Source organism: Pyrus communis, chromosome 7, assembly GCF_041283825.1.
Source record: "Pyrus communis isolate YQ-2024b chromosome 7, ASM4128382v1, whole genome shotgun sequence".
In the NCBI taxonomy this organism is placed as follows: Eukaryota; Viridiplantae; Streptophyta; class Magnoliopsida; order Rosales; family Rosaceae; genus Pyrus; species Pyrus communis.
Window position 1 is genome coordinate 30,145,346 of NC_142571.1, and position 19,478 is coordinate 30,164,823.

The following is a 19,478-nucleotide window of genomic DNA, read 5'->3' on the forward strand; positions in this document are numbered from 1 at the left end:
AGTTATCAAATGGGTCATAGATTTTGAGAAAAAAAAAAAAAAAAACACGAACAGACTTCCATATCCAATCTAAAAAATCAGAATCCGACGTTCTGCAGAATTCAATAAATATATGATACACAAATCAATCAAAAATAAGAAGATTGTTTGCCAAGCACACCCAATTGAGCAAGAACCTTGGCAGCCAGAGATTTCATCTCACTATTTTTATTCTGAGTAATATCCACTAATGCCATATGTGCTGAAGTTCCATACTTTAGATTCAACTCGTTCACCCGAAAGATCATTTCCAAAGCCTTGAGAGACTTTCCTTGCAAACTGGGCACTTGTGAACTCAGTAATTTTATAATCGGAGCGATGGCTTTCACTTCATCGAGCACTTTGCCACCATGCTCTATTCCTTGGTCATCAAGCAATGTCAAAAGTGCATCGAGAGAAGCTTCACAAGCTCCGAAATCTTCCTCACCAAGCAATTTCACAAGAGGTTCCACAGCATTGGCCTTTACTATGCAGAATGAAGATTCCACTGTACAGATACCTTGGTGTGCAGGGCAGCCAAGTGCCGGTGCAGAGAAGCAGCACAGGAAAACCGCGCGCTTCTTGATCGGCTTGCTCAAGCCTTTGGAGCTTTCTGATAGCTGTTTAAGTGAAATGGCGGCGTATTGTTTTGTCAAAGAAGTTCCAGAAGTTAGTAGCTGCACCAGCTCTGGTATAATACCAGCTTCAGCTATTTTTCTCTGCCATTCCTGATTTGTCGAAACTGTGAAATGACAAAGAGCTCCAACAGCACTCTCTGTCACCCGCCTTCTATACAAGGCATCTCTGTTCCCATCAATTAGACAATTGCAGATAATTTCAACTGCCTCAGCATCTACAAGCCACTGCGCCATCTGAGCGTCCTTAGGAAGATTAGCAATGATCCCAATTGCAGCAGCTATCTCCTCCACATCATTAGAAATTTTTATAATCCTTAGCAAGGTCTCGACACACCTTTGATTTACATGCTCCAAGAATGTGCTGTCATCACCGTCTTCTGTCAAGGAAAAGAACAGATTCAAGGCATTTGCCCTCACGGTAGGGCTATCAGCTTCGCATAATTGAACCAATACTTGGACAGCAGAGAGCTGTGAATCACATGAAACATCATAGTGGCTATTAGCATGTACAGAATCACATGCCAAAAGAACAAAAAATGCGCGAGAAGTAATTGTGTTACCTGTCTCAACTTTAGTCTGATGTCAAAACCAGAAGAAGATTGGCACATTGCATGGAAGGTTTTGAGAATGTTTATTTGTATGTCAGGTCCTGTTAAAGATATTAGCGAAAAGAGCTTGAAGATTTCTTCTTCAGAGCCTAACAATGATACCTGCTCCTGTGCAGCTTCATGTGAGGTGGTTGATGTGGCAAGGTGCATAATTGTCTCAGCTACCTGCTCGCGCAAGGTTGGCGATAATAAGCTGTGAGAATACAAAAGTTCAAATAGCGGTCCAGCTGCACCTTCTCTAATCATCTGCAGGCCGTTTTGTGGTAAGTTGGAGAGGTGAAGAAGAGCCTTGACACCAAATTTCCTCTTTTCAATATCACCTTGCGAAAGCAGTTCAAGAAGCTGTCCTAGTGCCCCGTCTTTTACAATGGACAGTTTGTTGTGGTCTGTCAGTTCAATTTCCGACAAAGTTCTAGCCATAAGCATTTTAACATCTTCCACTCCTGCATCAAATTTAAGTCGTCACATTACACAACTTTGTAACATTCTCCAAACTATCACAAAACCCCACTCTTAAGCATACCTGAAGAAAGAAGCTTCAACAAAGGTTTAAAATAGTTTGCTTTCGCCATCTGTATAATGTTCTGATCAACGAAAGACAGATTTTCTAGGAGCTCGTTTACATCTCGGATGACTTGACTATCTTCACTGCTTAACATTGTTACTAGGAGAAGTATGCAGCCCTGAACATTTCCCATTAAATCGCGTGCAGCCCTAGTTGTAGATAGTACCAGTAACAACTGCAATGCCAACTTGCTTTCTTCATTTCGACGTGCAAGCGAGTGGACAATAGATTCGAGTGCATTATCCACTTTTATGATTCTCCCCTGTTAAAAACATAATGAACTGGATCATATATACGAAATTCGGGAATGCCAATTATTGCCTCCACCAAAAAACTATTACGCATGTATCATCAAATACAACATGACAATTAGAAGGTACCTTATTTTCTTCACCATCTTTTGCAAGGATCAATACGATGGCAAGAGCACGCTTTCTTATTTCTCGACTTTTCGAACCAAGAAGTCTAATGAGGACAGGAATATAGCCCTCAATTGTCACCCATTCACGGTGCAATTCCCTTTCCATGTATATGTTCTGCAGGTTGTCTAAGGATTGAAGCACTTCTTGCTCCTGCTCTTCATTTGACTGGAGTTTCTGTTTGATAGAGACGATTGTAAAGATGGTATTCCTTTCCTTCCATTCTTCAATTGATCGTTTTAGTGCTTTGTTGGGCTGTAGAACTGAAGTGTCCAAGGGAATATCGGTCACAGGACAGTTGGTGTTACCTTCTGCAAACCACTTCTCTATCTCGCTTCTCTCAAACGTGTGACGAGAGGAGGTTTCCACAGGATCCTCCATGATATCATGACTCAATGGACATTCAAATTTCTGAAGAGGTTCCAATGGTTGCTTACCTAAAGAATTTCTCTTTTCAAAATACTCCTTCTCTTTGTCACCAGCAGATGTAGTAGCATTAGCCTTCTCAAGCAAAGCAATCATCTGTTCCATCGGCAAATCTTCTTCCAGGTCTTTTCTATTCGTATCATCCAATTCACGTTTGAACTCCCCGAGTTCATTTTCCAATGCAGACTGATCATCGGAGATCCCAAGAGCCTCAGCAATTTGAACAAGCAAGTTCTTCGCGCAGGACGGATCAGCATTCTGTTCTTGTATTCCTAGCTCAACTTTGCCCACAATCTCTTCCTCAGCCACAGCCGCTCGATACTCAGCATCCAGCATATTCTTGCACAGCTTGCTAATCTGACTACTTATACCGGATGAAACATCCAACGACGCCAACGGGATTAGACCAAGCGCTCTACCAATCTCTTTTGTGCTTCTCTCTAGGGCCTTGACAATATTCCGGCAATTGATTAAGAGATACACCTTGTTTCTTTTGCTGCAATCTAGAGCTAGCTGCTTCGCAACTTCACCCTCTCGATTCAGAATCTTCAAAGCATTAGCCAAGCTTTCGGAACACTCAATGTTTTGCTTTGACAACTCTTTCAGAATAGAAGAGGCCAGCTCCAAGTACATTGACAATACTTTGAAATTTTCTTTCTGAACGAGGACCTCCTTTGCTACATGTACAGTATCAAAGAGTAATTCAGACACCTGAAAGAATGAGGCACTGATAACACTACCATTCGCCATTTCTTAGTGCTCGAAAAATCTATGGATATAGACCCTCAGCTCTGTCTGAACCAAATTTCAACCGCGAAAGATAAGAAGCCGCCCTTTGCTGGAAAATGCAAGCCTGCAGCTGAAAAACAACATCGGGAAAATATCGGTTCTCTTTCCAACTGCAAATTACAGAGTTGACCGAAAGGAGCACTAGTGCAAAGCGAGTCCAATTTTGGAATTCAAGGACGAAAGCAGAAAGCTAAAAACTAAAAACGAAAGCTAAAAGCTAAAATAACCCTACCAAGAAAAGCAAAAGCTAAAAGTTAAAAACTAAAAACGAAATGGTAATCAACGGAAACAGATTCTCGTATTTTAGTTTCATCAATTTATCATCCTAAGTTGTTTCGTGGAAAACATCTTATGAACTCCAATTAATCACATAATCACATTCAAGTTCAACAAACAAGTGAAATATATACATATAATGAATTTAAACTAAGTTAATTGATCATGCATGCTATATATTATGCTCTAATAATTACAAGGGAAAAATCCTACGCTTTATGCAGAATTCCGTTTCTTTTCTGTTTCCCTCACTTTCTCAGCAACCAAACAGAAATATATAACATTGGGTTCTTAATCAAAGAGAGAGAGAGAGAGAGAGAGAGTAGTTGACCCGACATTAGAAGTCAACAAATATCTTCACCAAGCATGCAAGTTTCAGCGAAAACCCAAAAACCACAATGCTTTCGAACTTGAGCTTCTTCTGTTCAGAAGCACTCTTTTTCACTTTCATGGAGTCTTTTCTGTTTCCCTCACTTTCTCAGCAACCAAACAGAAATATATAACAATACGGGTTCTCAATCAGAGAGAGAGAGAGAGAGAGAGAGAGAAAGAGTTGACCTGACATTGGAAGTCAACAAATATCTTCACCAAGCATGCAAGTTCCAGTAAAAACCCAAAAACCACAAAGCTTTGAAACTAGAGCTTCTTCTCTTCAGAAGCACTCTCTTTCACTTTCATGGAGTCTTTCTCCGAGTCCAGAAAACGAAAGAATAACTTGTTTAATCGGGTAGCATTCTTTAATTTTTGTGTTTTTTCCAAGCAGCCTACGTCGAGCGGGACATGGTAACTGACGACCGAGTCAGCGCTGTTCGCTGTTCATATGCTCTGCGGGGGACCATGCTGCGAGACAGCCATGCAGATTTTGCCACGTCATCGTAACTTCACCGTCCTGCCTACGTTGCGGATTTGGGACTCGCTGGTGTAAGCAAACGCGGTTGGCTTGTAGTCCATTGGATTGCGCGTCTATACTATACTATCTTTTTTTGCCGGCTAGGCAAGTTTAAAAGCTATTTTTTAATGTTCAAATGCTTACGAGTTGATCGGAGTTGTGGCCAGTTGTTTTAGAGCTTAAGCGGAGGCGTTAGATGGAAATTTTTAGAACAGTAATAGATGTGAAGACATGAGTGTATCTTGTGTTTGTCTTAAGCAAACTAAGGACGTGACATGAAAACCTACTAAAAAATCTCTCATAAGAATCTAAGAATGGGTCAATCAGCAATATTATAACAATTAAGTGATATTTTTATTTTATTTATGAGTGAGATTTCTTGAGTTCGATATCTGAAAATTTCTGAGTTCAATACTAAATTTATGAACAGCTCATAGTATGACTCACAAATGTCCACCCTAATATCTTTTTATCAAGAAAGAAAAAAAAAATGGGTCGATCCGATGTGTTCAAAACGGATCGCAGTAACGGCTCGATAAGTCTTGTACCCATCGAGGATGCCCAACCGGTCCAAAAATCCAAGCCCCATGCTATTGGGCTAGTTTAAAGTCTTTGCAGTAAGCTCAATTATATTTGGGCAGCCTTATATTGTAGCCCAGACCCGACATATTCGAGTCCGTAGCCGTTTCACAGCCCAAAAACAAAAAAACAAAAAAAAGAGAGAAAAAAAAATGGCGGTGCGTTTCTCCACTCTCCCTCTCACTCTCCCTCTCCGATCTAGTTTGGTACTGAGGTGATTCTGAAAAAAGCTACTATCAAAAAAAGCTGGGAGCTGTTTTTGTGTTTGGTAAACACTCAGTTTCAGCTTTTTTTCACAGTTTTGGATGAAAAAAAGCCAAAAACAAGAAGCTGCAAAACCTAGCTTTGAAAAACCAGCTTTTTTTCACATCTGTTTTACATAAAAGTTTACCAAACACTCTAATACTGCTTTTTTTTTTTTCAAAAGCACTTTTACAAAAAAGTTTACCAAACACTCTGCTGCTTTATTTCACAGCTGCTTATTCTCACAGCACAGCAGAAGCAACTTTTTTTCAAAGCACAGCAATACCAAACCAGCCCTCCCTCTCCCTCCTTCCCAGGCCTTTTATGTAAAGGGAAAAACGAGGGTTAGGTATTGAACTTATTTTACATTGAATTTTAACAATTCGAATAATTTATTTTGTAAGTTTTGATTCATAAATTATTTTTACAAAATTCAATTTAATCTGAAATTATTTACTTTTTTTAATTATCAAAATAAATTTTATTATTTTTTATATAACAAAGTATTTATTAATTTTTTTGAATTCAATTAAATATTTTAAATATTTTCGATTTAATTAATATTTTGTAAAATTAACTTATAAAATACAACTTAAAAAATAAACTATACGAATTTTAAAATTCGACGGACCTAGGACTAATCTCCATTTTTATATAAATAAAAGATGAGATCCCCTTCTTTAAAGATTTCCTCTCCTCCCTCTGTAAAAAGTGGGTTTGAGATGTGGGTGTGGTTTTTGAGGTCTAGGGTTTGAGATCTCGGAGGGTGGAAAAGCGACACTGAATCATTAGGCCATGGAAGAAGCAACTCCCACGGTGTTTTACGAGACACGGCGTCACATTACGAGGCCCTACACTCCCAATTACCCGCCTCAACAGGTTCTTAATTCTCTTTTAATTTTCTTCAATTTCAGGTTAATCGACTCCATGTTTGCTTAATTACTCAATTAATCAAGTTCTTGATTTGTTTCCGTTTCCGATTGATTCACGGAGTTTAGGGAAATAATGGTAGCGGAGGGAGCTTTCGATCATTGCTTTCCCTTCCAGGTTCACTCTTTTAATTTTTATTTTTTTAATCTCAATATTTAATTTTTATTTGTTTTTTGGATGAATTATGGTGTTTGAAAGGTTGATTAATTTGCCGGAACGCAAATTGATTGAATTTGTGTTTCCTCTTGATCCATGAAGGTGTGAACCAGCTCAGAGAGAAATGGAGCGAATACAAGCAGCCAAGAAAGTTGAGAAAACTGGCATCTTTGTTTATTTCTCCGAGAGGCGAGCGCGTGGCTGTGGCTTCTGGAAATCAGATAACTATTTTACAGAAGGAGGACGAATACTCGAAGCCTTGCGGCACTTTTACATGTAATATAAGTTGTATTTTGCTGATTTTGTTGACCTTACATTTTCGGAATCATCAGCTTGTCAGTATTAGGCGGGCATTGAATTTTTAATATGATATGCTGTTTTTTGTTTTCAAAGAATATGATAGGCGGGCATTATAAATTTGATTCCCTGCAAAGTTGAGGACTTTACTCATAAACTTGATTCCCTGCATTATATTTGGTTGCTGTGCCCTTTTTCCAATGTACCCTGTAATGGTCAGCTGATATGTACGTTCATTGTGAATTAGCCATGTCGATCACAGTGTAATTTCATTGTAGACCATGGGACCTCTAACCATAGTAGTCCACTGTATACAGTGATTCCGAATTAGGGCCAAAGACAATTAATTAGGAAACAGGTCTTTTCAGAAAATTATGACAAGAGTTTGTAGAATCACCCATCTTAATAAGGGCCAATGAGATTTGAAGTTGGTATAATTTTGTGGATGCACATAATGTGTGGATTCCTATTGGTTCTTCATTGTGACGTATTGGATATGTATGCTTTAGAAATTTGGATTTTCCCTTTTGATTTTTTCTTTGTTAGATCCACGTTTGTATGTTACACTAGTTCTGTTTTTTTGTTAAGATAGTCTCTAATGAATCTAATCTCTGCTCTATCCATCAGGTGGAAGCCTTACTTCATTTACAATAGGAACTTGGTCTGAAAGTCATGATGTTATTGGTGTTGTTGACGACAATGATACACTATATTTTATCAGAGCAAATGGTGACGAGATAACAAGGATTGCAAGGAGGAATTTGAAAGTATCTTTACCAGTAATTAGCCTGATTGTGCAGGACGATTGTGATGTACAGAAATCTTGTCTGTGAGTACCTTTTTTTTCCTGCCCATAGCCCGTGCAAAAATGACGCATACAAGAACATGTCTTGATTTTCTGGTTTGAGGTTCACTTTTTTTGTTTTTTTTTGGAAAAGTTTGATGTTCACTTGTTGAAGTTAATGACATGTTTTCAGGTGTAGCTTTATCGTGGTTACATCTGATGGTTCTCTTCAGCATATTGAGATTAGTCAGGATCCAAGTTCCTCAATATATTCTGCCCGCACCTCACATAATGGGTTAACTGCAAAGGGGCGGCTCTCTTGCAATGTTATCTGTGTTGACTACCACCCGGAGCTTTCTTTGCTTGCTGGTGTCATACTAAACTCAGGTTGCAACTCTGTCATGATTCCTACTTCTACTTGCCATTTAGCATATACATGGTTATACATGAAGTATTCATTTATGCAGGCCCTTATGTGGTTAATATCATTCTTTCATATGTAGATGGGACGTTTTAGATTAGAATCTTAAACAAATATACTGCATTAGTTTTGCATGAATCTGGATGATCGGGTAACTTTTGTTGATGGCCTTATTGTTGATGGTAACTCTTTTTGTTTTTTGAAGAATGGAAGAACACTTTAGATGTTGTTGGTTGAATATTTGCATATCATGCTTCTTCTTTCTTTTGCTATGACTTTCAGAGTTGGTTGCTAGCCACTGTGTTCATTGGCTATAAAGAACTTTTTTTGTTGCTTTGGGACTTCGATCTAAGTTTATTTCATATGCAAAAAAGATATTGACATTACGTTATCAATTAGTTTATAGAAAACAATTGAAAATGATGTATATGAGCTAGATTACTTATTAATTAAATATTTATGTTCTTCCAGGATCTTGTTATCTTTCTCTTTGGCGTAGAAGTAGGACGATTGATCTGGAGCAGCTTGTTACCATTCAATTTGAGGGTTTTTATTCGAAACCAAAAGGAAGTCAGCTAGTATATCCAAAGGTGCTAATCTCTCCACAAGCCAAATTTGTTGCTACTTTAGATGTCACAGGATGCTTGCACATATTTAAGCTGGATAAAGAATCCTTTTCACTTTCCAATTTTACATGCAGAGAGAGATGCGAGTCACAAGTGACTAATAATTTGTCAAGTGGAGAGGGGGAATATTTAAGTGACATTGTGGATTTTACTTGGTGGTCTGACCACATCCTTACTTTTGCAAAAAGGTGTGGCGTTGTTACCATGCTTGACATCCTTGGTGGCTTGAAAGTTCAGGAAAATGAAACTGTATATTCTAAGCCGGTTATAGACAGAATAAATCTGTTTCAAGGAAACCTGTTTCTTTTGGAGACGGTGTCATCTGAAGAGAGATCTAACTCTAAGGAACGTAATGATTCACATAGTATGGAGCATATTGTAGTGGACAGCCTTGACCGTATTGACATTTCTTCGTTGAACTGGAGCCTTGTATCATTTTCTGAAAGATCTATCATGGAGATGTATACTATTTTGATTAGAAATGAAAAGTATCAAGCTGCCTTGGAATTTGCTGATTGTCATGGGTTGGATAAAGATGAAGTTGTAAAGTCACAGTGGTTGCAGTCAAGCCAAGGACCAAAGGAAACAAGTACCTATTTATCAAAAATTAAGGACAAAACTTTTGTACTCTTCGAATGTGTTGACAAAGTTGGACCTACAGAAGATGCTGTGAGGGCCTTACTTGCATATGGGCTGAACCTAACTAACCAGTATGGGTTTTCTGAATCAGAAAAGGATGAATGTAGCCAAATTTGGGATTTTCGTATGGCTAGACTTCAGTTATTACAATTCAGAGACCGGTTGGAGACCTTTCTTGGGATAAACATGGGCAGGTATCATAATCTTCCAAAGCTATATTTTCATGCTAGGAAAGTATTAACTTACAGTTGAATGACATAGTTTTACGCAGGTTTTCAGTGCAGGAATATAGCAAATTTCGAGCTATGCCTATAAGTGAAGCAGCTGTTACGCTTGCTGAAAGTGGGAAGATTGGGGCCTTAAATCTCATGTTCAAGCTTCATCCTTATTCACTGGCTTCTTGCGTTTTAGAGATTTTAGCTGCTATCCCTGAAACGGTTCCTGTACAAACATATGGGCAGCTTCTTCCAGGGAGGTCTCCTCCGACAAATGTAGCTGTGAGGGAAGAAGATTGGGTTGAATGTGAGAAAATGATAAGTTTTATTAACAGATCACCCAAGGACCATGAGATTGGTATCCAAATCCAGACCGAACCTCTACTGAAGCAGTGCCTAGGATCAGTTTGGCCATCAACTAATGAACTTTCAATGTGGTACAAGAAGAGAGCTAGAGATATTGATAGTTGTAGTGGACAGCTAGATAATTGCGTTTGCTTGCTTGATTTTGCTAATCGCAAAGGTGTATACGAGTTGCAGAGGTTCCATGAGGATGTCTCATACTTGCACCAACTTATTTATTCTGATGACAGTAGTCCGGAAATAAATTCCAGCTTGAGTCTTGTCACGTGGGAACAGTTCTCTGACTATGAGAAGTTCAGATTGATGCTTAAAGGAGTTAAAGAAGAAAATATGATTGCAAGACTACATAATATGGCAATTCCATTTATGCAAGATAGATCACAGGATCAGGTGGCAGATAACCATCAGACAACAGAGCATAACAAGGCTGAATCATTTCTGGTTAGATGGCTGAAGGAAACTGCTTCCGAGAATAAATTGGATATCTGCTTGCAGGTAATAGAGGAAGGGTGCAGTGATTTTCAGAGTAACAGCCTATTCAAGGATGAGGTTGAAGTCATAGACTGCGCTCTGCAGTGCATTTATTTGTGCACATCTACTGATAGGTGGAGTACAATGGCAGCCATTTTATCAAAGCTTCCACAAATGCAAGGTGTTTGCTTCTTTAGAATTATGGTTTGTGTGATAATCAATCAGATCTGATTTTGTTTTTGCTTAAGAATGTTTACCGTTTATCTTTCTGACTGAACAGGTGGTGAAATATATATTGATGGACTTGACAGAAGATTGAAATTGGCAGAAGGCCACATTGAAGTAGGGAGGCTCCTGGCATTTTATCAGGTCTGTATTCTTTCTTGAAAGGGAGTGTTTTTCTTGGTATTAGGGTATTGATGTTTTGCATTTAATCAATTTTCATGTGTTTTCAGGTGCCAAAGCCCCTGAACTTTTTTCTAGAGTCTCATGAAGATGGAAAAGGTGTAAAGCAAATTCTTCGTCTTATCCTTTCAAAGTTTATACGTCGACAGCCTGGTCGATCAGATACTGATTGGGCAAGCATGTGGCGTGATATGCAATGCATTAGGGAAAAGGCATTTCCTTTTCTGGATCTGGAGTATATGTTGATGGAATTTTGCCGAGGACTGCTGAAAGCGGGGAAGTTTGCTCTTGCTAGGAATTATCTAAAGGGTACAAGTTCAGTTGCTTTAGCAACAGAGAAGGCTGAAAATCTTGTCATACAATCAGCAAGGGAGTATTTCTTCTCAGCTTCAAGTCTTTCTTGTCCTGAAGTAAGTATAAAGATGCTAACTTATGATATTCAAGCACGAAATGATACATTTTAAACATTTTGATGTGGTAGCACATCAATACTTACTATTGTAGTAATTAATCAGTGTTCAACTTTTTTCAGATCTGGAAGGCTAAGGAATGCCTCAATTTATTTCCAAGCAGTAGAAATGTCAGAGTAGAATCTGATATTATCGATGCACTTACAGTTAGACTTCCCAGTCTTGGAGTGACTCTCTTACCCATGCAATTCAGGCAAATAAAAGATCCAATGGAGATAATCAAAATGGCAATCACATGCCAAAGTGGTGCATATTTACATGTTGATGAACTCATTGAGATTGCTAAACTTCTTGGATTGAGCTCTCCAGACCACATATCTTCTGTTCAGGAAGCTATTGCCAGAGAAGCTGCGGTTGCTGGTGATCTCCAATTGGCCCTGGACCTATGTCTTGTTTTGGCTAAGAAAGGGCATGGTCACATTTGGGACTTATGTGCTGCAATAGCAAGGGGTCCTGCGCTTGAAAACATGGATATGAATTCTCGAAAGCAACTACTGGGTTTTGCTTTGAGCAATTGTGATGAGGAATCCGTGAGCGAGTTGCTCCATGCATGGAAGGACCTTGATTTGCAAGGTCAATGTGAGACATTAATGATGTTGTCAGGGACAAAATGTCCAGATTTCTCAATTCAAGGCTCCTCGGTTATTACAGGTCCAGTCCATGGTATTCAAGATATAATGAACCTAAAAGGTTGCTTAGAAATGGTTGAGGGAGCTAGTTGTGATGATCAAGAAGTTCATCTTGGTAACATAGAAAGTGTACTTTCTACTGTTGCTAAAAACTTGCCTGTTGGGAATGGAACCAATTGGGAATCTGTTTTGAGAGAAAATGGAAAAATTTTGACTTTTGCTGCTCTGCAACTTCCATGGCTGCTTGAACTAAGTAGGAATAGAGAACACAGTAAGAAGTCAATTGGTAACTTGATTCCTGGAAAGCAATATGTCAACGTAAGAACACAGGCTCTAGTGACAATTCTGTCCTGGTTGGCGAGAAATGGTTTTGCTCCTACAGACAATGTGGTTGCGTCTCTGGCAAAATCAATTATTGAGCCACCTGTTACCGAAGAGGAAGACATAGTGGGTTGCTCCTTTCTGTTGAATCTGTGGGATGCCGTTAATGGGGTTGAAGTGATAGAAGAGCAGCTTAGAACAAGGAAGGATTACCAAGAAATTTCTAGCATCATGAATGTGGGGATGACATATAGCTTGTTGTATAGTTCAGCAATTGAGTGTGAAGATCCTAAACAAAGGAGGGAGCTGCTACTAAGGAAATTTAAAGAAAAACACACTCCACCTACTACTGGTAATCTGCTATACTTATTTACAATTTGCAACGCAATCATCTTGAAGCTCCATAAATCACCAAAAGAAGGCCTAAATACATTTTTTTAATCATATCTTTCACCTATGTCTTTCATCTTTTTGGTCAACATTTTTCCAATAATGAGGGGTTCATGGTTCATGGTTTCTTATGTTGTTTTATTTCTTTCAGAGGAAATAGACAAATTTGACAAGGTACAGTCAGCCTTTTGGAGAGAATGGAAATTGAAATTAGAAGACCAAAAGCGTGTTGCAGATCGTTGTAGAGCATTAGAGAAAATAATCCCTGGCGTTGACACAGCACGCTTTTTGTCTCGGGACTTCAATTATATTGAGAGTGTTGTTCTTCCCTTGATTGATTCTGTCAAGTTAGAGAAGAAGCACATTTTGAAGGATGTTTTGACATTAGCTGATGAATATGGCTTGAACCGTGCACAGGTAGGCAGCTTTATAGGCGTCTCTGAATACTTTAACATAGAGACAACTGTTTTTCCCATTGAGTGATAGCGATCTATTGTTTCCTTGCAGGTCTTTGTACGTTATCTAAGTTCTGTCCTTGTTTCTGAGATTTGGACCGATGATGATATTACTTCTGAAATTTCAGAATTTAAAGGAGAAATAGTTGGCTATGCTGTTGAAACCATCAAAGCTGTGTCATCTATTGTATACCCTGCAATTGATGGATGCCACAAGATGCGGCTTGCTTACATCTTTAGCCTGCTTTCTGACTGCTACTTGCAACTGGAAGAAACCGGAAAAGAGTTACCAATTATACACCCTGATCAAGTGCATTTATCTGGTTTTGGATTATCTCGTTTTTACAAGTTAATGGAACAAGGGTGCAGAAGAGTCTCCTTTGTTGCGAACCTTAACTTCAAAAATATTGCTGGTTTAGGTGGTTTAAACTTTAAGTGCTTGAGCCATGAAGTGTACATGCACGTAGATGATAATAGCTTGGAAGCCTTGGCAAAGATGGTAGAGACACTTGCCAGTATATATTCCAACCCATTGTCGGAGGGGCTGATAACATGGCAGGATGTCTACAAACATTATATTTTGAGTTTGTTGGCAACTTTGGAAACCAAAGCTGGAACTGATACGGTCGCCAAAAGCACTGAAAACCTTCAAATCTTAGTATGTCAACTTGAGCAGAGCTATGAATATTGCAGAAAGTATATTAGACTCTTGGCACGTCTAGATTCTTTGAACATTATGAAGCGGTATTTCACAATAATCATACCTCTTTTGGGTTCTTCTGGGACTCTACCAGACAACTCAGCATGGCAAGAATGTCTAATAATTCTCTTGAACTTTTGGATAAGATTGATTGAGGAGATGAAGGAAATTGCATCCCATGAGGACATTGGAGAAAATCTCAGGCTCAATCTAGATTGCTTAGCATGTTGTCTTAAGGCTTTCATGAGGTTGGTAATAGAAGACACTGTCTCACCGAGTCAAGGCTGGGCTACAATTGTCAGCTTTGTCAATCATGGTTTAATTGGTGACTCTGCTTCTGAACCTTACATGTTCTGTAGAGCCGTTATTTTTTCTGGTTGTGGGTTTGGAGCTGTGGCTGAAGTATTTTCCCAAGCAGTATTAGGGGGTCCAACTGGTTCCACTTTGGCCGGAGACACTGAAATCCAGGAACTTCCCCTTCTCTACTTAAATATTTTGGAACGCATTTTGCAGGATGTGGTTGCCCATGGATCCCAGGAATATGAGAACTTATATCAGCTGTTATCTTCCTTGAGTAAATTAGAAGGTGATTTAGAAGAATTAGATAGGGTCAGGCATTTAGTTTGGAAAAGAATGGCTAAGTTCTCTGAAAACCTGCAGCTGCCGGGGTCAGTTCGAGTTTATACTCTAGAGCTTATGCAATACCTCACAGGTAAAAGTATCAAGGGTTTGTCTGCTAGTATACAATCTAATGTTACGCCGTGGGAAGGATGGGAAGAGGTGCACTTTGCAAGTAAAAATAGTGAGACTGCTAATCAGGGGTCGGCAGACCATAATGATACATCTAACAGGTTTACAAGTACATTAGTTGCCCTCAAATCAACACAGATTGTGGCAACCATATCACCCACCATGGAAGTTACCCCTGACGATCTCTCGAATCAAGAAACAGCTGTTTCTTGCTTCCTGAAGCTGTGTGATGCTGCTCAAACATATTCCCATGTTGATTCTTTGCTAGCTATGTTGGGAGAGTGGGAAGAGTTTTTCTCGGTGAGGGAAGATAAGAAAGCCTCTGTTGAAGCTCCTGAGGCCGGAAACGACTGGGATGACAACTGGGACGAAGGCTGGGAAAGTTTCCAGGAAGAAGAACCGCCTGCTAAAGAAAAGGAGACTTCCCTGTCCATTCACCCTTTGCATGTATGTTGGTTGGAGATTTTCAAAAAGCTTGTAAACCTTTCCCAATTTAAAGATGTTCTAAGGCTGATTGATCAGTCCGTAACAAAATCTAATGGGATATTGCTCGATGAAGATGGCGCAAGGAGCTTGAGCCAGATTGTTCTTGAAAGAGATTGTTTCATGGCTTTAAAGCTGGTGCTGTTGCTGCCTTTTGAATCACTACAGTTACACTGTTTGGGGGTTGTTGACGACAAGTTGAAGCAAGAAGGCATCTCTGAATCGATTGGCGGTGACCATGAGTTATTAACGCTGGTACTATTCTCCGGGGTTTTGCACACTATCATCTCCAACTCATCGTACGGAAACATCTTCTCTTATATCTGCTATTTGGTCGGGAACATATCCCACAAGTTTCAAGCAGCCGAAGTGCAAAACGAGAGATGGCCGTTGCTTTTCAGAAGAGTACTCTTCCCCTGTTTCATATCAGAGCTTGTGAAGGCGGATCAGCAACTTCTAGCCGGACTTGTCGTCATGAAATTTATGCACACAAATGCATCGCTCGGTCTTGTTAATGTTGCGGACGCGAGTCTCAGTCGGTTTTTGGAGGTGGCGCTCCGTGTGCTACATGACCCGCTTGATGAGACGCATTCACCGGAAGCGTTGAACAATACTGTTTATAGTTTGAGAGGGAAGTTGGAAAATCTGATCCGGAGTGCCGTCTCATTGCTTCCAACTAAAGTCAGATGAAAAGGCATGAACTTTATGAGACAGTTGCAAGTGGTTTTACTATTTATTGAGTCACACGTATTTTAAATGGATATTTAAGCCGAAAATTGAAATACAAATGGACACAAATTGTACTTCGCTGAAACGTGACTTCATTTACAAGAATATTAACAAAAACTCTTACATGAATTTTCAAAACCTCACGGTATGGTAAAGGTGAAAGCAAATAGATTTTATTAAGATTTTTATGTGAATTTGCAAAATAGCTAGAATTTGATGGTTACACTGCATTTTTAAATTTTTTTTTATTTTTACGAAAGATTTTTCGTCATAGTTAAGAGTAATTTTATAAGTCACTTTAACATTTGTTGAGGCACAAATTTTTTTAATAGAATATTTAAGTTGAAAATTTAAAAATAAATGGATAAAAATTGTAGTGGGCCAAAAAAAAAAACATTGGTTAAACGGGACTCCTTTTATTTAGAATATAAACAAAAAGTTTTGCATGAATTTTCAAAACTTCCCGTGCCACGAAAGTGAAAGTAAATAAATTTTATAATTATTTTTGTACAAATTTGGAATAATGTTGAGAAACCGTAACGCCTAGATTGTTTTTTTGTTTTTTTTTTTTTTTTTTTGAGGAAAATGCAATTTTTTTGTCTTTGTGAAATATTTTCTGTCATAATTAAGGGTAACTTTATAAGGCAATTGAATCAGTTTTACCATTTATTGAGCTACCTATTTTAATAGAATATTAAGCCCAAAACTAAAAAATAAATGGACAAAAGTTGTAGTCGGGCACAATACATCGTCGAAACGGGACATTATCTACAAGAATTTCAACAAAAGTCTTACATGAAATTTCAAAGCCTCCTAGTGCGATGAAGGTGAAGACAAATAAATTTGTGTACAAATTTGCAAAATCGATTAGAAATCGTGATGGATAGCCAATGTTTTTGTTGAGAAAATGAATTTTTTTTAATTTTTGCGAAATATTTTTTGCCATAATTAAGTAACTTTATAAGGCAATTAAAAATGGTTTTACCATTTATTTAGCCACAAATATTTTTTTAAAGAATATTTAAGCCAAAAACTTAAAAATAAATAGACAAAATTGTAATGTGGCTCAAAACATACCAAAAAGGGACTATCTACAAGAATATTAACAAAAGTCTTACATGAATTTCAAAACCTCATGGTGTGGAGAAGGTGAAAGCAAATAAACTTTATGCCGATTGCCGTACGAATTTGCAAAATGGTCTAGAAACCGTGATAGTTAGCCTGCATTCTATGAGCCACAAATGTATTTTTAATAGAATATTTAAGCTGAAAACTAAAAAATAAATGGACAAAAATTGTAGTGTAGCCCAAAACATTATTGAAATGGGACTCCGCCCTCAATAATACCAACGGAAAGTCTTATATTAAATTTCAAAACTTCACGGTGAGTAGAATTTGCAAAACCGATTAAAAACTGTGAGTTACCCATGTTTAAGTTTTGTCAAAAATGAATTTTTTTTTATTTTCCTGAGCATTAAGTTAAACTTTTTAAGGAATTTGGAAGCAAATTTACAGTTTATTGAGCAACAAATGTATATTTAGTAGAATATTTAAGCCGAAAACTAAAAAAATAAGCGAAAAATATAATGGTGACGCACATAACATTGTCAAATAGGGTTCTACACTCAAGAATCTCAACGGAAAGTCTCACCTTAATTTTCAAAACTTCACAGTGAGGCGAAGGCAAAAATAAATAGATTGAACGGTGATTTATGTACGAATTTGCAAAACCAACTAAAAACCATGAGTGTTAATCCACGTTTTTTTGGTAAAAAAAACGCAAATTTTTTATTTTCAACGATGATTAAGGAAATCTTTACAATGTATTCAGAAGCGGATTTACGATTTATTAAGCAACAGGTGTATATTTAGTAGAATATTTAAGCCAAGAAGTAAAAAAACAAGTGAAGAATATAGAGATGTTAAAATGTATATTTAGTGTATATATTTTAGTTTTTTTTTTTTAATTCTAGATGTTAAAATCACATGTAGGTGAGGTTTAAACAAAAAATAGCAAAATTTTGTTTTGTTAAATAGCATTTCACCCTCTTTTGGTTGACAAAGAGAGTTCTATTATTATGTATAGATAAAAGAAAAACTAACCAAAAAAAAAAAACCAGGTTCAAATATCTTTAAATTTAGGTTTTAAATCGTTGATTACAAGTGTTTAAATACGAATTATAATAGATTTTGCACAAAAAAATATATTTTGATGAACATGAATGTGATGGTTTGTTGTAGTGCTAAGGGAAATAAAAGAAAAATGTTCCAAATTCTTGCAAGTGGCAGCCGGTACCTCGCTAGCGACAACTCTTGTGGACAATCAGAAGCGAAGTACTGACCATATCATTTTCTATTGAATTTTTTTACCTTCCCACCTTACTTTTTTTTTCTTTTCTTTTTTTTTTTTTTTTTTTGTCAAACCTAGCTTACTTTGTTTAGATTCAAATACCTTTAGATTTATATCTATATCCTTATTTTGCTGCTCGCCTTTTGCAAGCAGAGCCCACCTCGTTTTGCTGGCACAAGGCCTGCCTCATTTTCTATGCACCGGGTGCATCTCGTTATGTATGAGCGGAGTCCGCCTCGTTTTGCCTGCGTTGAGCCCCCTAACGCCCATGTTTTTTTTGTTAGAAATACAATTTTTTTATTTTCACACAATATTTTCCTTGAGTATTAAGGAAAACTTTATAAGGCATTTGGAAGCGGATTTACTACTTATTGAGCAACAAATGTATATTTAGTAGAATATTTAAGCCGAAAATTAAAAAATAAGTAAAAATATGGTAGTGAGGTCCAAATCATTGTAAATTGTTCTGCCCTTAAGAATACCAACGAAAAGTGTTACCTTAATTTTCAAAACTTGACTGAGAGTGAATGTGAAAATAAATAGATTGAAAGATGATTTAGGGCGAGGATTGGTAGCGTGGTACTGATCTTTCCCTATTCTAATTTATTTCCTTTATTTGAGTAACCACTATTAAATTCAAATATCTTTAAATTTAGATTCTAAATCGTTGATTACAAGTGTTTAAATATGAATTATAATAGATTTTATACGAAATAATATATTTTGAAGAACATGAATATGATAGTTTGTTGTTAAGGTAATAGAAATACAAGAAAAATTAACAACAAAAAAAAAAAAGAAAAAAAAATAGAAACATTTGAAAAGCCGGGATTGTTATGATACTAGCGACTTATTTGGAGTATCATCGCTACCTAGCTCGCGGCAATTTTACTGTATAATCGGTACCTAACTACCGATCGTAACATTTTCTATTTTATTTATTTATTTATTTTGTACTTTTTTCTATTTCCGTTGAATTATTTTTCTTCCTACCTTACTTTATTTAGATTCAAATTTCTTTAGATATATATCTATATCCTTGTTTTGCTGCCCATCTTTCGTGCGCGGAGCCACCCTCTCATTTTTTGTGCTTGGTGTGCCTCGTTCTGTGTGAGCGAAGTTTGCCTTGTTTTACTTGAGTCGAGCCCGCCTAACAAAAGTTTTTTTTGTTAAAAATGCTAACTTTTTTATTTCACGAAATATTTTTCGTGAGCATTAAGAAAAACTTTATAAGGCATTTGGAAGCAGTTTTATTGTCTATGAAGCAATAAATGTATATTTAGTAGAATATTTAAGTCAAAAATTAAAAACATGAATGAAAAACATAGTAGTGAGGCCTAAACATTGTTAAAATGGGGTTCCACCCTCAAGAATATCAATGGAAAGTCTTAATTTTATTTTTTTAAACTTCAAGATGAGGCAAATGTGAAAATAAATATATTGA

The 19,478-nt window shown here is 37.4% G+C and overlaps 2 protein-coding genes across 6 annotated transcripts; one reads left to right on the forward strand and one right to left on the reverse strand.

Annotated features, from left to right (window-relative positions):
* Nucleotides 1–21: 21 nt before the first annotated feature.
* LOC137735549 (U-box domain-containing protein 24) lies at nt 22–4,496 on the reverse strand. Of its 5 annotated transcripts, none has more exons than XM_068474974.2 (5): nt 4,298–4,496; nt 2,210–3,533; nt 1,788–2,091; nt 1,217–1,707; nt 22–1,124 (listed from the first exon to the last, which is right to left on the reverse strand). In XM_068474974.2, exons 2-5 carry the CDS (start codon nt 3,422–3,424, stop codon nt 129–131), a joined length of 3,006 nt encoding a protein of 1,001 aa, XP_068331075.2. In that variant the 5' UTR covers nt 3,425–3,533; nt 4,298–4,496; the 3' UTR covers nt 22–128. The 5 variants fall into 5 exon arrangements, with proteins under 5 accessions (XP_068331075.2, XP_088553183.1, XP_088553182.1 ...); XM_088697057.1 differs by having other exon boundaries at nt 2,210–3,527; nt 4,298–4,414; XM_088697056.1 differs by lacking the exon at nt 4,298–4,496 and adding an exon at nt 4,076–4,211.
* Nucleotides 4,497–6,117: 1,621 nt separating this feature from the next.
* Nucleotides 6,118–15,769, forward strand: LOC137733523 (neuroblastoma-amplified sequence protein). The gene is made up of 12 exons (XM_068472668.2): nt 6,118–6,329; nt 6,449–6,497; nt 6,639–6,812; nt 7,461–7,662; nt 7,811–8,004; nt 8,510–9,497; nt 9,575–10,533; nt 10,633–10,721; nt 10,808–11,167; nt 11,290–12,529; nt 12,719–12,984; nt 13,075–15,769. Exons 1-12 carry the CDS (start codon nt 6,246–6,248, stop codon nt 15,643–15,645), a joined length of 7,176 nt encoding a protein of 2,391 aa, XP_068328769.2. The 5' UTR covers nt 6,118–6,245; the 3' UTR covers nt 15,646–15,769.
* Nucleotides 15,770–19,478: the final 3,709 nt, after the last annotated feature.

What these genes read in the sequence shown, in the direction of transcription:
- LOC137733523 (XM_068472668.2), top strand. Translation starts at nt 6,246, where the DNA reads ATGGAAGAAGCAACTCCCACGGTGTTTTACGAGACACGGCGTCACATT. An exon ending in ATCATTGCTTTCCCTTCCAG is followed by an intron (nt 6,498 to 6,638) that starts GTTCACTCTTTT and finishes TGATCCATGAAG; the next exon opens with GTGTGAACCAGCTCAGAGAG. An exon ending in TGGTGTCATACTAAACTCAG is followed by an intron (nt 8,005 to 8,509) that starts GTTGCAACTCTG and finishes ATGTTCTTCCAG; the next exon opens with GATCTTGTTATCTTTCTCTT.
- LOC137735549 (XM_068474974.2), bottom strand. Translation starts at nt 3,424, where the DNA reads ATGGCGAATGGTAGTGTTATCAGTGCCTCATTCTTTCAGGTGTCTGAA. An exon ending in GTTGAAGCTTCTTTCTTCAG is followed by an intron (nt 1,708 to 1,787) that starts GTATGCTTAAGA and finishes AATTTGATGCAG; the next exon opens with GAGTGGAAGATGTTAAAATG. An exon ending in TCAGACTAAAGTTGAGACAG is followed by an intron (nt 1,125 to 1,216) that starts GTAACACAATTA and finishes TGTGATTCACAG; the next exon opens with CTCTCTGCTGTCCAAGTATT.